This window comes from Fringilla coelebs (assembly GCF_963513975.1).
Source record: "Fringilla coelebs genome assembly, chromosome: 6".
NCBI classification, from domain to species: Eukaryota; Metazoa; Chordata; class Aves; order Passeriformes; family Fringillidae; genus Fringilla; species Fringilla coelebs.
Window position 1 is genome coordinate 47,305,078 of NC_140034.1, and position 16,703 is coordinate 47,321,780.

A 16,703-nucleotide genomic window follows, 5' to 3' on the forward strand; every position below is an offset into this window, starting at 1 on the left:
TTTTTCCTTCCTGAAGATGGTGAGACAGCAGAGGTGCAAACCAGCCTCTCTTACTAGGAAGGGCCTTAACCATGCCACCTCTCTCTTTTTTCTACCAGCTTTACCATTGTTCTGAGTAGATCTTTGTTATGGGAAAATAATGGGTGGAAGAAAGTTCTCAAATATAATAAAAAGCCTGAGAATCTGTAAGTGTAAAACCCCTCCATGTTCTCAGACTCAGCCACAGGAGCATCCACTCACTTCTCCAAAGAGCAGGCCCCAGGGACTGGCTTGAGAAGACCTGTAGTGAGTCCCAGGGCTGCTCTGAAAGCACCTGGCAGAGCTCCTCTGTTGCTGTGTGCCAGAGTGTGCACAAAGCTCCAAAGGAGCAGGGTGTGTGGTGTCCCCGGGACTCTAAGCCATTTGTTATAGTGCCCGATAGCCTCCTTAGGGTGTGACATTCGTTGGTGATTACACCTGGTGCTGCTTTCCTATTGTTGGCTCCATTATTCCCAGGTGTGCCTTTGGCTAATGCTTTGTTGGTGGCAGTTTCTGGGAAGCAAATCCAGCCCTCGTTGGCCAATGCCCAAGCTGGGCAAAGCCAGGGCAGCTCTGCCTGTCGTCAGCTGTGCAAGGGGCTGCCTTTCACTCCTAGCTGTGCACCCTCCCAGGCTCCTGGCCCGCATCCAATCCAGATAAGAAATGCCTGAAAATTGTTGCTGTTAGGCAGCTATTCTGTGACCTGCATGAAAAGAGTGAAATGACCTCGGGACTAGTCTCGGCACACAGCCGTCTGCCCACAAACCGTGGCAGCCGAAAAGCCTTGGTACTCAGACCAAAGGCTGGCAGGACAAGTGTGTTCTTGGCGGCTGCTCCTCACGGATGGGAGGGGAGGCAGCAGCCAGCTGATTCGCAGGAGCTCCCTCGCTGCCTGCTGTCCGTAACAAGATCTTTATGAGGTGTTAATGTAAATTGAGTTGTTTTATACATTGAAACCAATCCTGGGCTATTTTCTGCACGATTATCTGTGGCAAAGAGGGTATTTACTGGTGATATCTTGTGGTGGTAGGAACAGGAGAGAGCCCTTTTCCCCTGGACACTTATCGCCAAATGTTCTCTTTTCTGTGGTGCTGGGCTCTGCTGAAGTCACTCTCTCTGCAAGGAGGACCAGCAATGCCATTCTGCCATGGGGATGCTGCAGGGCATCCTCCTGCCTGCTTCCTAGGTTTTTCTGTGGTGTACAAGCCTTCAAACAGGATGCACAGGCCCTTCCTTCAAAATTATTTTCAGTAGTATGTGGAGAAATTTGGAAGGAGTGTAGCCATGGAACCAAAGGGGAGGTTGCCCATGATGGACAACATCATTATTTAAACACCACCAGGCTGTAATGCACAGGACTATTTTTACCATGTACTGGGCTTTAAGTGCTTTGGGTAACAAGAAAAGCTTCAGTCCAAGTAAAAAAATGCCAAGGAGGGTACCGTGGTTGAAAATGGAAGGTCTCTTTCTGCTTGGGGATGGGGGCAGCTAATCTTGACACCATCCTGCAACTTGTTTCTGCTTTATTAGCCATGTCTGTGGCCTGTGAAATGCTGCTTGGGAAAATGGGAGCCCATAGGTGGATGGAGATGTGAGAGGTTTACAGAAGTGTGCTTTGCATCAGCACATTGACAAGCGTGTGCCCCCTGGAGTCCCCAGCCTTTTTTTCCCCTTAATTCTCAGAATTCCTCAGCATATCTTCTTCTGCCTGAATCTGACTAAATGACTCTCCTGCAGCCCTGTACCTTAGAGCTGGGATTTTGTCTTGCTGGCAGCTGGGGTTTCCATTTTAGGCACTGAGTTTCTAGTTGTACATCTAAAGAGAAATGATGTTCTCATCAGAGGCATTCCCCATCCCGGCCACAAGCGTTTCGTGTAGCACTTTAGGGAGGCACCCAGGCTTTCTGGAATCCCTCAGGGGAGCTCCTGGCTGATGGCAGCTAACCCAGACACTGAGGGTCCCATCATCAAGGGTAGCTGGCTTCTCCAAGCAGGGGAAGTACCTGGCTGAGAGACAGGTCTGCTGTTACTCTTGCTGCTGACAGGTGACTCTTACGGTCAGAGGGCTTTCATCTCCAAGTCTTTGAACTGGCAAGTATTTTGCATAAAGGGAGTAGAGTTCTAGGTGTGAATTTTTAGGGTCAGAAGTCTTCCCAACCAGGTCCAAGCAGTCTTCAGGTGGTGCTGAAGATGAGCTGGGCTGGCTGAAGGTACCCTCTGCTACTGCCACAGAACCTCCCTTGCATCCTCCCTAATGCTTCCTTTGGAGGGCACAATGTTTCAGTACCCTGCTCTCTGGTGTAGCAGAGCTCTCTTCAGCAGGTTGATCTGAGAATCTGCTAACGACTTGTCACCATGACCATGGCTGGGGAAAGGAGTCTCTCTGTCCATCCTGTGTTTCTAAAACACACACACATCCTTTTTCTTGCACCTTCTTCCCCCTCAATTGTTTGGAAGACTCATGACCACTGTGGGTTTTTTAAAATAAAATTGTACCTTCCTGATTTCCCTCTAGCTCTGACTGAAGTACTGACTGACAGCATAAGGTAACTTGTGATGCTGACTAAGCTTTTTTTCCCCCTAATATTAGTATTGCTTAAGTGAAAATTGCTTACAGCTGATTTCTTGCCAGTAGAGTTACAGTTGATACTGCTTCAAAGTTGCTGCACCCAAGATACCTTGGGTGATCAGATGAACATGGTAACAATGCTGGGAGTTACTTGACTGAGAGCCAAATACTGCTTTTGGAAATACTAAAATGATCAGTGCAGCTAAGGAAGGAAAATAAGCACCCTGCCCAGCAGTAGTAACATGCTTTAAAAAAAAGCATTCTGCAATAATGGGACACTTGTGCAGACCAATGCACAAGTCCCAGTTTCTAAACTGCTTGGAAAAGATGACATGATGTTGGTTTAGGCTGAGAATAAACATGTGGGAGTCTACATGAGTTTATGTTTGGCTAATTTTCTGGAGGTCATCTGAGAGGATGAAGGCCTTAAACTCTCTCTGAGGAGAGGTACCACATTACTCCCCCATTCCACCAGCCTTCCCTGCTGCTGCCGAGCACAGCCCAGGTCAGCTCACAGCTCTTGCTCCTACCTGGGGTACTGTTGAAGAGCCACAAAGGGTATAAAACCTTTGCAAGACATTTATTCGGCACTTGAATTCTCTGTATCTTTCAAAGGGATGGTTTATTAGAGCAACTTTTATTAGGGAATGAACTTGAGGCACAGTAACTATTGCTCTTGATTACAGGCTCCTAAATGCTGCTTGCTCTTAGAGCCTTCATTTTCCCATGGCTTGTTTTGGAGGTTTTTGTTTCTTCTTCAAATGGAATCATGTAAGTGGAATACTTTTACAGATCTGGATTACAGAGCATCCACTGCAATCACTGAATCTGGAATTGCTGAGTGACACTCCTGAAAAATTTTACCTTCACAGTAATAAGGCAGCAGAGATTACACACAGGGTCCCTGTAAAGTAGGTCAATTTTAATAACCATTTCTGCTTTGTGTTCGTTCAGCATTTGCTCCATTCAACCCCTAACATTCACTAGAGCTCTCTAAGGGAATTGACAGTCTCTGCCATAGTTTTTCATGCCATCAGCCCTGTATTTTATTTCACAGCATTCTTCCCCACACAGTTTTTACCTCTGGCTCACCTGCCCTGAAGCAGGTCACCAGTATGAGCCCAAAAGTAATGGACAGAGCTGAGTCTGCCTATAGTTTCCAAGGAGCAATTCACATTTGCTTATTGCTTTTAGATAAAGACTCTGTACATGCAGCTCAAGTTAGAGTAGGACAAGGTGGCACACGGAGGTTACAGGTGGTTTTTAAAGGACAACACTGTTCTCAGAGGTGCTGCTTCCCTGAATAAAGGCACCCCAACCTACCTCCTGAGAGCTGCTGCCAGGACAAACAAACTCCAGATACCCACTTCCTCTTTACCTTCCCACGAGTCTCCCATCATCCCAAGCAGGGGCCACACAGCCTCCTGCAGCTGCACTTTCAGCATGCTCAGGACAGGGGTTAACAGCACCGAGCCTGCCTTGTCTCCTACGCACATCTGCAGCTCCCCACAGGCATGACCTGCTCCAAGCACTGAATTTATAAAACTTGAATTGGGGGGGGAAAAAGTAAACCTGGAGATTATGCTATGCCGCTTCTTATTCCTTTCTGCACGTGAAAGCTGGTCCGGGGAGAACTGCCTCTCTGCTGTATTGCTCCTTACTCCCCTCTCCCACCCCTTCAGGTCACAATTAAGTCACCTTGGGCAATTCTGGCAAATACACACAAATATCTTACAGCCCTGAAGCCATTTATAAATAGATTTTTATTTATAAAGTCAATTTACATAAAATATGATACTCTCTTAAAAACTGCATATGTACAACATAAGAAATCCTAGCAAGTGCATACAAAAATGCCTTCAATACATTTTTTTAAAAAAACTTCAGTTTTCAGAGAGGTGGCCCTTCACACCAGGCAAACTCAGACACCACGTTAAAGCACAACATAAGTTTACAGTCTTTTACCAAAGTGTTTGGAGAAAAGAATTTAAAAAACAAACAAACAAACAAACACCTTTGCATCTATAATGTGTATGTTCCCAAAACATTCCAGCTGGTAGTGTTCAAGAACAAGTGAATAGGACCTGCTAAAAATAGAACCATCTCATCCCTTTTCTCTAAGGTTTGTTGTACAAAAATAAGTCTTCATACACCAGTGTCCCTATAGGCAGTTCAAGTTACATATAAAATAGAATTTGACATGATAAAAAAATCCCTCCCCCTCCAGAATCAAGGAAGCATCAAGTGTTTCTAATGTCTTTTTTTTTTTTTCCACCCCTCCAAAGCAACACCAGACAGCAGCGGCGGGGGAAAGCAGCTTCGCTCGGGCATCCTCTCCGTGGGTCGGCAGCTCCCGGCGGGCAGGCGGAGCCGCTGTCCCCGCGCAAGGAGCGGGACCCCGCAGTCAACTACCCCATTGCACTTTCCACAACCAGAAGACGACGGCTGAACCCGGCAAGAAAAGCAGCCAGCGGGGCCACGCCGGGGCGGAGATCAGTACTTTCGGGGGATGCTGCCGCCGCCGAGACCGCGGGTGCCGATGTGCTGAGCGCGGCTGCGGAGAGACGTGAGGAGAGCCCCGGTGGGTCCGTGCCCCGCTCCCCCGAGCGCCGGAGGAGGAAGCGGTGCCCCCTCCCCTCCGCTGCCCCTCACCTCCCGCCGTGTCAGTAGCTCCCCAGCCAGCAGGTGAAGTCCAGCAGCTCCCGCTCCTCGGGGCTGAGCGCCACGTCGTAGCCGCTCTCCTCGGAGGAGCACGGCGAGCCGGGCGCGGAGGAGGCGAAGGAGGGCGAAGCGGAGGAGTAGCCGCCGCCGCCGCCAACCTCCCCGACGGCCACCCGCCCGCGGCCGTCGGGGAAAGAGGCGGCGGCGTCGTGCTCGTCGAGGAGCCGCTGCAGGGCGCGGATGTACTCGACGGCGGAGCGTAGGGTCTCCACCTTGCTCATCTTCTTGCTGGCGGCGCCGTGGGGGACATGCTGGCGGAGTGCGGCGAAGCCCAGGTTGACGAGCCGCACGCGGTTGCGCTCCCGCTCGTTCCGACGGGCCACGGCGGCCGCCGCCGCCGCCCCGGTGCCCGGCAGGGCGGCGAAGGCCAGGCGGCGCTTGCAGCGCAGCAGCTCGGGGGAGGCGGGCCGCCGGCGGCCACGGGGTGCGGCGGGGGGCAGCGGCGGCAGAGCCCCGCCGTTCATCGCCGGGCGGCCACGGTGGCGGCGAGCGAAAAAAACAAAAAAAACCAAAAAAACAAAACAAAACAAACCCCAAAAAACCAAACCAACAACCAAAACTTTAAAAAAAAATTTCAAAACTAAATTTAAAGCGAAGCAAAGGAGGCGGGGGTGGGCAGCGCGGGACAGTTCACCCCCATGCCCGTGCTCTCCCGCCGCCGCTCCGCGCCTCTGCGGCGAGTCCCGCTGCCGGCCGGCCCCTTATCAACGCGCCGCCGCCGCTCGCGGGCCCCCGCCGGCCGCACGCGCCGCGCACGCCGCGCCACGCGCGCCCGCCGCCGCCGCGCCCCCGCCCGCGCCCTCCCCCGCGCGCGCACCCGCCCCCGCGCGCGCCCGGCGCGTGGCGCCGCCGGCGGCCGCCCCCCCTCCCCTCACACACTCACTCACACACACACACACACACACACACACACACACACTCAGACACACACCCACCCAGCGCCGTCCGCGGCCCGGCTGCAACCCTCCCCTCAAATCACCGCCCTTGCCCTGGCAGTTTTTAACATTTTATTTTAATTTAGTTTTTATTATTACTCGGGGGTGGGGCCGCACTCTCGCCCCGCCTCCCCCGCACCTCACGGCGGGCACTCGGGAGCAGCCGGGACTCCCCGCTGCCCTAGGTGAGGTGCAGGCCCCGGGTCCTGTCCCTTCAGGTGTGCCACCAGCCCGCCCCATCCCCAGGCCGGGTACCCCGCGGGTGCCGGCGTGCCGGAGGCGGTGGGCGGGCAGCGCGGCTGCTCCCGGGGCTTTCCCTGCGCAGCGGAGAGTGCCCGCACCTGGCCGCCCGTCGGTGCTTGCCTGACAGACAGACGGGACACACCGGGGCTCTGCTTTGGTACATCCACCAAAAATGTATAGTAACAAAGATTTATAGTAATGGCGTGGGTCGTCTTACCAACGCCGTTCTCCACAGACCGGCTTTTTGGGCTTCAATGGGAGTTTCAAGGATAAAGGCATGGAGGCAAGAAGGAAAACGCAAAGCTTTTGTAGCTCGGGGGTTGCAGCCCGGCTTCCCTCTGCCATGCCAAGCAATCCTCCTTGGCTCTTCATCAAGCACGCCTTTCTTCCAGCTCCAGTGGGAAGAGCAGCAGGGTAAGGTGCATTCTGATATCTGGGAGGACAAAGGAGCTTCCCCTTGGAGTCCTGGGAACTTGTGGGAAGAAATAACTTTCATGGTGTTTTGCTAAATAAACATGATGGATGGAGGGGGAGCTACATGAACCCACTGCCCTGGGGCTGTATCCACTCTCACAGCTTCAGGATGAGCTGTCCTCAGGGCTTTGCTCCCACCCAGCCCTTAGAGAAAAAAAAAAATACAAGGGTGTGAGGCAGTTCAGTTACAGGGCTTCACTTTTTGGGGGCAGACATAACCCAGTGTCAGGAAAATGCTCCAAGCTGGTGTCTTTGACACCAACTTGGTGGTGGGGATGTGTCATCGCATGGACAGGTGCCAGCAAGGCTCTGCACTCTGCAGCACGATTTGGATATCAAAGGATTTGTATTCCCCTGGCTGCCCTGAACCACATTGCTGCTGGTGCTCAGGTGTATCTAAGCCAAAAATGGTAGTTCAAAGAGCTATCCATGATTCCTTGATGTGACACGGAGGGGGCTTTTTTTGTACCTGTGTGGGGTATTTGGGGAGCACTAAGGCTCCACTATGTTGAAAGAGAAATATTTTCCCTGGGGGTTGGTTGCAATGGCAGCAGCTTGGAGGAACCAACCCCACTGCAGTATCACAGGGAGCTGAGCTGAAATTCCTGACAGTAAGAATCCTGTGAGCACTTGGATTTTCTGGTAGTCAAGCACGCAGGACCTTAGCACCCAAATTCAGCAGCTCCTGAGACATTCTTGGCTCTGCTGTAGACGTGGGGGCAAAGCAATGAGCAGTCCTACAGCTTCTCCTCTCTTGACCTGAGAGGAGCAGCTCATGGCATGCAGTGCAGGCAGGAACGTTTTTCCTGGTGGGTTCCCAGCAGCACAGGGGAGCTGCCTGTGCCCTGTTGGGAGTGCACAGGTTGCTTGCTCAGCTCAGACCATGTCATGCCGTTGTCTCCAGCATCTGCAAAACTGCCCTGGCTGGAGTAAGGGGCTTCCCTTGTGCTCGCTGTCAGACATAGCTTAGTCAGTAGGAGCATTACTTCAGTGGAGTAATAATGATCTTTTATTACCTCGTCTAATTTATGCTGAAAACCTTTCACACAGGAAAGGGGAAGCTGATGCCCTTGAAACTTTTCAAGAGAAAGCCTTCTGTATCAAAGTGCCTCACTCAGGAGTAATAACTGGATTTTTATCATGCAAAAATAGCTACAGGGAATTTTTTTCATTAATAACGCACACCAGTAAACCCAGTCTCAAGGGAGAGCAGGCAGCCTCCAGCCACAGAGATTCTACACTCAGCTCAGGGATGAGCTTAACTTGTCCAAATTGGCTTCAGGGCTGCTGATGTTTCTATCCAGATGTAGCCATCGAGAGTCTGGGCCTGAGCACAACACACAGCAAGTGCCTATACTTTCCTAGCAATGCAGCTGTCTTACCAACAGTCTGCAGGAAGGTAGGTGGGTATGTACATCTCGTACTCAGAGAAATGCAATCTCCTTTGAAATCTCTTTATAAAGTTAATGACTATGTAAGGATCCAGTAGAACAAGACATCATTAAACACTGTCTGTGTTCACAATCAACTTCCTGATCATAATCTGGGGAGAGAGAGCAATGTGCTACCCATCCCCAGAGAGTGGGGAGAAGAAATTCTCCTCTCCTAAAGCAGGTAAGGCAAAAATGGTAACTGCATGATTGGTGTGGACACCTTTTAGCTCCTTGTGGCTTCAGCCAGTGGGCTGCAAGGTGGCCAAACGATGCCAGGGAGAAGGGAAAAGGGCCTCTGGAAAGGGCCTCTGCACTGCATGTTAGTTCTTGCACCTGCCAAAGGTGAGAGCAAAGCGCTGTCCCTGGCTTGGCACGTGTTTCAGCAGGAAGGCTGCAGGTGGGGTGCTGGGTCAGTCCTGGTGCCACCCATGCATTACAGCTAGTTGACATAAGCTTATTTTACCAAAACTTTCGGGACTACAGTGGAAAGCAATGGAGGTCCAGTTGCAATAAAGCTTGAGAGGGTGAATGCAAGAAATAAAGTATGATAGGCATTTAAGCAGCCCTGTTCTTGGTGAGCCTGTTTACCAGGCTGGGCTATGCTCACACTGGTTTTGCCAGGAGCAGGGCTACGTGGGGCAGGGCTTGCATTGTTTCTTCAGGTCTATCACCTGCGCAGCTGGCTCCTGGGCAGTTATGGTTTGCAATTAGATAGCATGTGAAAAAGAAAAAATAATTTAACTTGAGTAGAGTACTGTGCTTTAGAGCTATGAGTACGGTTCTTTCACTTTCAGTGGAGAAAGAAGTTCATTTGAGTTTATTCTTTGAAGGGAGTTCCCTGCCTTCAGCTTATGCTCTTTTCCAATGTAATCTTTCTCTGGCTTGATGAACTATTTTTAATAACTCTTCTGACATTTTATTTGTTCACTCATAATAATTTTAAATTGCCTGGGAATCACTAGAGGATTTCTGAGACACACTTTGAAAATAATAATAAGTAAAGAAGTGCTTTGGAAATATTATGATTTCTCTCTGGTTTTGTGCCTTCCAATGCAGCCTCCAGCCAGCCTTGTTTCCATTCACAGTGGAGTTGTATGGTGCATCTGAAGCTTGGCAAAGCCCAGCACTCCCCCCTCTTTCCTCCTCTCTTTCCTTTCTTGAAAAGAGATGGCCCCGGGTTTAAAAGTTGATTTTTAGCTTTGATTGTGTGTATGTGCTATATGAATGCTAAGCAGCCTTTACAATGCATCCTTGTGATGTGCCCGGGAAGGCAGACGCAGGCTGTGAGGTCTGCCTGGCCTCCCATCATCCCTACGGCTGCGCTGCGGTTTGATATGGACATGTTTTATTTACGAGCGAGCTTTAGGGTGAATCCAGCCGTGTTACAGGCAGTAGCTGAGGGACCGAATGGGCTGAGCCACTGACACTTGTAAATCTGACACATTTGGAGCTGCTTTCTGCTGTGGAGGAGAGGTATTTTCCCCAATGATGCTGTGGGCTGGAAAAGGAGGAGGCTTCTGAGAGGCAGCAGAGACCTGCACAGGTGTGTCCTGCCTGGATGACAGGTGTAGTTTTGGCTCCTGGGTGACATCCTCCTTCTTGCTTCCAGCCCATCCTTTCTCAGGAGCATGAGTAGCAGTGCCCCAAAGCCAAGGGGGAAGTTTCTCTTCCCTGCTGCATTGACAGAGTTTAAGCAGCTGAGGCTGGGGTGCTGCTGTTCTATCACTGGTGGCTGCACTGATGGAGTGAGAGCCGGAAAAGTGGATGTCAGGAAAGCATCAATATGAATTCAGCCTCTTCTCCATTTGTGTTTAGTGTCCCAAGTTCACACCTCATGCAGCATTAACACATCAAATCCCCCAGCTCTTTCAGAACATCTCTCTGACAGAGTGGGCATTGTTTCCCTCCAGCTCAGAAGAGAGTTGGGGGTTTATAGCTTTGCAAAAAAATATGATCTGGCTTTGCTCCTTTTTTTAAATCAACCCTTCCCTTCTGGATGAGATGGCTCATCCCTCTGAGACCCATGCAGCTGGGAATGAGGTTTTTCATAACAAAAATCTGCAAGCTGCCACAAGGCTAGAAAGAGAGCACCTGTGCTCCCTGGGGTATTTTCAGACTCACTACCATCTTTCCATGCTCCAGCTGATAACCAGTGATAAGGTAGGAAGCCACAGGCAGGAGCTGTGGTCACCTGTGGTTTTGGACCGCTTTTGGGAGTGATAAGTTGGGCTTTTGCAAAGGGAATCAATTGATGAAACCTGCCAGGGTGGGCAGGAGGCTGAGTCTTGCTGGAAAAGCCATGCTGCCATCCAGCATGCTGGCTGTGAGGGTGGTTCCCTGGCATGCCACCAGCCCTGCTTCTTTTCCCACTGGGTTGAGGGGACACCCTGCTTCTCACCTCTCTGGGCAGAGAGGTAGGTGTGTGCCTGCTGAGGCAGGTGTGTGCCAACAACGGGGCACCCAGAGGAAGTTTAATCCCATAGAAAGTGAAGTGTTGCACAGCTTGCCTTGTTGATGGGCACAGGTAGGATGGGCACACAGAGTTCCCTGCTCTCCCTTCAGCAGTGCCCTTCCACGTGCTAAATGTGCCTTCCTTAATCACAGCCCAGCATCTTAGTATCCCAGCTCTACTGATGCTCCTGCTTTCTTTTGGGTGAGGGAGTGAATTGCCTTTTGGCTTTTGTGAATGTAAGGCAGCAACTCCTTTTGCTCTTGTTATTTTTGTGATGTTAGAAATCCACATATGCTCTGCCCCAAACAGGAAACTTTCAAGGCATACCTGTATGGGATAGAGGGCAAGAGAGAGTAAAAAGGAACAGCAGAAGATCCCTCCACCCTTAGCCCAGCAGGCAGAGCAGTTAGTGGAGGGTGGGCACAAAGGCAAGCACCAAGCACTGCAGGTGGGAGAAGCATCAGAAGACATGGTCAAGCTACTCAGGAATAGTAATTTTCAACCAAAACAGAGGAAGGAGCTGTTTAAACACAGGTGTCTGAAGTTACAAACCTGCTTTCAGAGCTCCGTGAGTCAGTGAAGGTACCCGTTTTTATGGCTGGAGACAAAAGGAGGCAGGACAGATTTTGTGGGAAAACTAGCAGCCCTTGCAAGGCGTGTAGATGATGATTTTGGGACCTCTCAGGTGGACATGAGGTGAGGTGCGAGGAACTGAGGAGACTTTTATGGAACTGGGGAGGGAAGTGCCCTTCAAAAAGCCCACGTCGATTATCTCGCCCTTCGGGAAAGGGTTCTGCTGGCCTGTGGGGACCTCTAGTGAGAGACTTGGCTTCGCACAGGTCTCTGCGGTGGCAAGGTGCTTAGGATTGGAGAAGGAAGTGGGATCCAGGGGGAAACGGAGACGGGCTCCATGGTTTTTTTCCCCTGTCCGCCGCTGTGAAACAGGCTCTGCGTGTGCTCAGGGTAGGTGACACGGTGACTGTCGCTCGTGGCTGCGCAGACGTGGCTTGGTGTTACACACAGAGCTGTGCTCATACATTCTTGCAGCCCTTCCAGATTTAACCTGTAACTCCACCGGTTGGGCCAGCTCTGTTATTTTTGTGCCAGGGATCCTTCCCCTTGAAAATGCAGGTGACAACACCCTCGTCTGTCCTCTAGTACCAGAAAAAGTGATGGGTGTCCACAGTTCTGAATTCTGACGCAATCCTAATGCTGACAGTGTCTTATAAGGCATTTTCCCCACCTGGTCTGTTCCCAGGGGTCCAGCTCCTACATGTGGATGGCTTGGCATCAGCTGCCTCACCAGTCTGTTGTCCTCTCCTCAATGCCCTCCTGCCCTGCTGTCTATCCATTGGTTTTCCTCAGATGGTCTACAGCTGGTGGCCAGAGGAGGAAAGTCTCTGTCTGCACATGGGTACCTCACTGTCTCCTCCTGGCATCAGGGCAGGGACCCATGAGCCATGGGGATACCTGGTTTTGGCACTGGCTGTGGCAGCTCTCACTGGTGTCTGGGAAGGCTGCAACCAAGATGATGTGGAGGAAAACTTGGAAGAAAGCTAGTGATGTAGTCATAAAATCATAGTATGCTTTCCCCCGTGCTTATGGCTTTGTGCAACTCGCTTTCTCTTCTCTTTGCTTTACAAAATGCATCGTCCTTCCTTTTTTCACTCCTCTCCTCCTCCTTTGTCATCTTCCTGTTACTGCAGTTACTGTTGTGGAATGGTTTTACTTTTTTACTCCCTTTGTTTGCCACCTGACAGGAGTGCAATTATTCACCCGTCCCCCACCAGTCTGGTTCCAAAAGTAAGGATAATTAAGGCACTCAGTGATTCAGGCTCCCTTTGGCCAGGTCCTTCTTGAGACTTGTGATTTACTTTTAAGAAATATGCATTCAGGAGACAGCTGGTTTTGAAGAAATCACCTGAGTCTTCTGCAGCCATGGGTCCATGGAGCTTTCAGTGCTAGGAGAGGGGAAAGGGAGAGTTAAAATGTCCATGGACAATGAGGGGCTCCTGAGCAGGGGGTTGTATGTCCATATAACCATTTTCCTGAATAAAATACTACCAAATGTGGGTTTTTTCCCTTATCTACATATGCAAGTTCTAATAGAGGCTCAGCAAAAGGTTATTGCCATGTGATGCTTTTACATGGGGAGAGAAGACTCTTACATAGATCTGTTTGCGGGGGGGTTTAATCTCTTCTTTATACAAGAGGTTATTATTTTTTAAATAGTGTTTTCCTTGATGTTTTTACAAAATATTATTAATATATATTATGAAAAAATGTTATGGACAATGTTCATTAAGCAAAACTGCATCCCAGTGAAAGTCAAAATTGGGATATTTTGACAATGACTCTTGACTAACCAGTTTAATTATTTTTTAAAGGAGCTTTGCTCCATACTCCATGAAAGGTTGTTTTTTCTGTATGCCTTTCCTTCTTCCCCAGCTGGCTGTGTGGGAGCTGATAGCAGCTGAGGGCCTGTGCAGAAGGTGACTGCCCTAAAGAGGATTTAATAATCAGGCAGGAGGAGGTGCATCAGCACGTGGTGGGGACTCCACTTCCTGAGAGGCCCCACTTGTGGCCATGCCTCCCTTTGGTGGAAACCCAGGCTTTATCAAGAGCTGGAGGGACCAACGGCCAGCTCTCTCTGGGGACAAGCTGCCATGGAACTGAGGTGCGGGATGAGGACCACCAAGTGCCAGCTGCTGGTGACCAGCCTCTGTGTCATGGTGAGCAGGCAGGTTTGGGGGGTTCTCTGCAGAACCGAGGTGAGCTGTTGCCTTTCCCATCCCCACTCCGGGAGGGGATGGTTTTCCCACGTTCTGTTTTTGGCGGGTGGAGGGCAAGCACAGCCAACTGCCTGAGTTATCATTGCACCACGGGCGGTTATCACTGGCCACCAGCATGCCCCCCTCCTCTGATAGACTTCTGGTTTCTCAAGGCTGTCACACCACTGCAGCTCTTTCACAATTCAGCAGCTTCCTCCAAGGAGAAAGAAAAGGTCACTGCTGGCAGAATGGGTGGGAGCAAAAAAGATATTGCTCCTTGGAGCAAAAGAGAGAGGATAGACCTGCTGCAGTCATGCTTGCTGCTGGGAGGGGGGAATCAATGAGGATATGAAACCACAAGGCTTTGGTGGAAGTGTGTGTGAGAAACATGTGGATTGGCACTGCAAAGTGAAAGCAATTCCACGGACTCTCTTTATCAGCTTTTGAAGTAAATTCAAGGGGAGTTTCTGGACATTGCTGTTAGAGCTGATGGGAAATGGTAGAAACTGGAGAACACTTCTTGTGGATGCTTTGACCTGTATGTTTCTGTTGCCTTTTCACTTCATCAAAACTTGCCAGCATAAAAATAATAATAATAACAACAATAATAACATTAATCTGTATTTAGTTCAAAGAGGGTTGGTGGCTTGTTAAGGTTGTAATTAAAAGATAGTACCTTGTTTTGGGCCACAAATGAAGTTTGTAGTTTTTCCAAATTTCAATAGTCCAAGACTGCAGTGGCTGTAAGGTGTTCTCTCTTCCAAATAACAGAATATGCCACTTGGAGGAAATGAAAAGAGGATTGGTACTAAGCATGTTTAGAGGAGACATTAAGGCACAGCTTCTGTCAATGGTTAGAATCACATTCTCACTGTTGGGAGGATTTCAGACTGGTGTTTCTCAGAAATCTGAGCTAACTGGTGCTGTACTTAATATTTTGCTGGGTGTGGGTCAAGATATGCAGTAATGCACAGTCTGAAGAATCAGAAGGTGCCACAAATTAGGCTAGACAAAATGCTATGGTTTGGATGGATTTAGTCTCTGAGACCGTAAGCCTCCAGCAAAAGCTATTAGAAAATGTCACACAGTGGGGATTATGTTGAGATCACATTGTCACGTTTGACACAGGTATAGCTGCCTCATGTTTCCATATTGTAAAGGCACAAAATGATGAAGCCTTATCTTCAGAGCTCGGAGTAGCCTTACATTTTGTATTTTCCAGGCTCATTGCACTAGATTTGGAGTTTGCTTTGCTGCTGGTGCCTTTGTCCCAACTCTGCCACCAGTCATGCTGAAAGGAGCCCAGCCCTAGAGCCAGGTGCCACCAGAAATGTTCCCTCTCCATCACCTGGAGAGGTATGGACATGCAAGTAGTTTCCGCATGCCTTAAGCGTACCGGTGCTCCCAGGGGTGGGACAGAAACAGACAACACTTTGCAGAGACAGAAAACACCACGGACAACTTAGAGTAGTACAGGACTCAGATCTTTGTGCTCTGCCATAGGAAACAGAGCCAACAGCAGAGAGCCAACAATGCGACTATTGCAAAGAGCAGAGAACTTCACCCTGCTCAAAAGCCCTATTGAAGGTGGCAGCCCTCACAGCCACACCTGCACAGTCTGCAGAGTAGGGTGGCACTGCACAAGTGTGCTGCAAGAGCATCAATCCTCTCAGTTTTCTTCATATGATGGGAATTTCATCCATAGGCACTGACCAAGAGACTGTGGGCTGCACAGTGTCACATGCACTCATTATGCAAGAGAGAAAAACAACTTTAGTGTTTTTAAGTGACTGGGGTTTGTCCTTTTATGTGCATTTTGGGATACACGTGGTGGTCTCTGGATGATGAGGCTGTCTGCATTTGCATGGGGCTCAGGAGTATCCAGATATACCTCAAACCTTTGGGTGCACCCAGCAAGAGCTGTTGCCTTGTAAATCCCTTCCCGAAACCCTTCTTTTCCAGCTGCTGGGGCTCTCCATTGCCACGCTGAGCACAGTCACCCACTATGGGCTCCGTTTCACCCTCATCAGCAACGTCTCCCTGGACAGCAACACCTACAAGGTCATCCACCATGCAGGTATATTGTGGTCACATCCTAGTGAGACCTTTGGTGATACCCAGAGCAGCAAAATTCCTTAAAGCTATAGAAGAAAATTCAGGGATATTTAAAGAGGTGGAAGGAGCTGGGTTTTGAAGGATGCATTAGGACTAACACAGTCCCACAGGCACCTTGTTTCCCCATATCAGACCTGCATGCCTGTAACCAAAGGATGCTGTGGGTGCATGGGGTGCTCAGGTGCTTCTGTGTTTGCACCTGTTTCTCTATTCTCTGACCCCTGTGCTGTAGTAAGAGCTCAGGAGGAGCTCCTCAGTCACTAAAAGTGTGCTGGGGCTGGCAGGAGACTGGAAGAACAAGGAAAGGAACTACAGGAATTGAAGCAGAACATAGAAAATTGAGGCTGGGAGGAGAAATGCATGGCAACACCTTGAGCTTTTCTGAGGAAATGTGTGGTATTTTTGCTTTCACAAGGGAGAAGTATAAACTGAGTCTCAGGTACAAGGCTAGAGCAAAGATAGCCCAGATACTAAAATACCCTGCTCACTACTGCTGCACTTGCCTCTGCTGCTTCTCCCGAGCTGCACTCTGGTCTTAAACACGCTCATATCCTCTCAAGATCTCGGTTCTCAATTTCAGTTTAACAAGGCAGGTATAAAAACTATTTTAGTCCGAGGCTAAGGTATATTCCTTCCCTGTTCCTACACATATATTTTGGCACTGACTGCAGCCTTGCAGGCTCTCCCACCCCAGCCACCCATCTCCAGCAATGCTTCCACTTGCCTTGTTTACAGGCATTACCTGTGTGGTTAGGCTAGCAAAGCCCTTTGCAATGCTGTGGTCCCTGAGCCCCGCTCCAGGGTACTGGCTGTGATCCTGCCTGAGCCAGGAGGAAACCAGAGGGTGAGTGTTGCACCAGATTAGCAGTGCCCGGAGTCCTGATAGAGGCTGTGGGACCAGCTGCTGTACACCAGCACTCCCCATTTGGGGGGGTCCTTATCAGAATGCTGTAGTAATTGGCAGCTTCTGGT

General features: G+C 49.9%; 2 protein-coding genes across 2 annotated transcripts in view; one reads left to right on the forward strand and one right to left on the reverse strand.

The window, feature by feature from the left end:
- Nucleotides 1-5,250: 5,250 nt before the first annotated feature.
- On the reverse strand, nt 5,251-5,947 carry ASCL2 (achaete-scute family bHLH transcription factor 2; the record flags this gene model as incomplete). Its single annotated transcript, XM_084207514.1, has 1 exon — nt 5,251-5,947. The coding sequence occupies exon 1, from the start codon at nt 5,770-5,772 to the stop codon at nt 5,251-5,253; it is 522 nt and encodes a 173-aa protein (XP_084063640.1). The 5' UTR covers nt 5,773-5,947.
- Nucleotides 5,948-13,529: 7,582 nt separating this feature from the next.
- The window catches only part of TSPAN32 (tetraspanin 32), a gene marked incomplete at both ends in the record, with an annotated part of 28,560 nt that continues 25,386 nt past the window's right edge, over nt 13,530-16,703 (forward strand). The window contains 2 exons of the mRNA XM_084207649.1: nt 13,530-13,577; nt 15,579-15,693. Coding sequence (XP_084063775.1) covers nt 13,530-13,577; nt 15,579-15,693 — 163 coding nt within the window. The remainder of the gene's footprint in view (nt 13,578-15,578; nt 15,694-16,703) is intronic.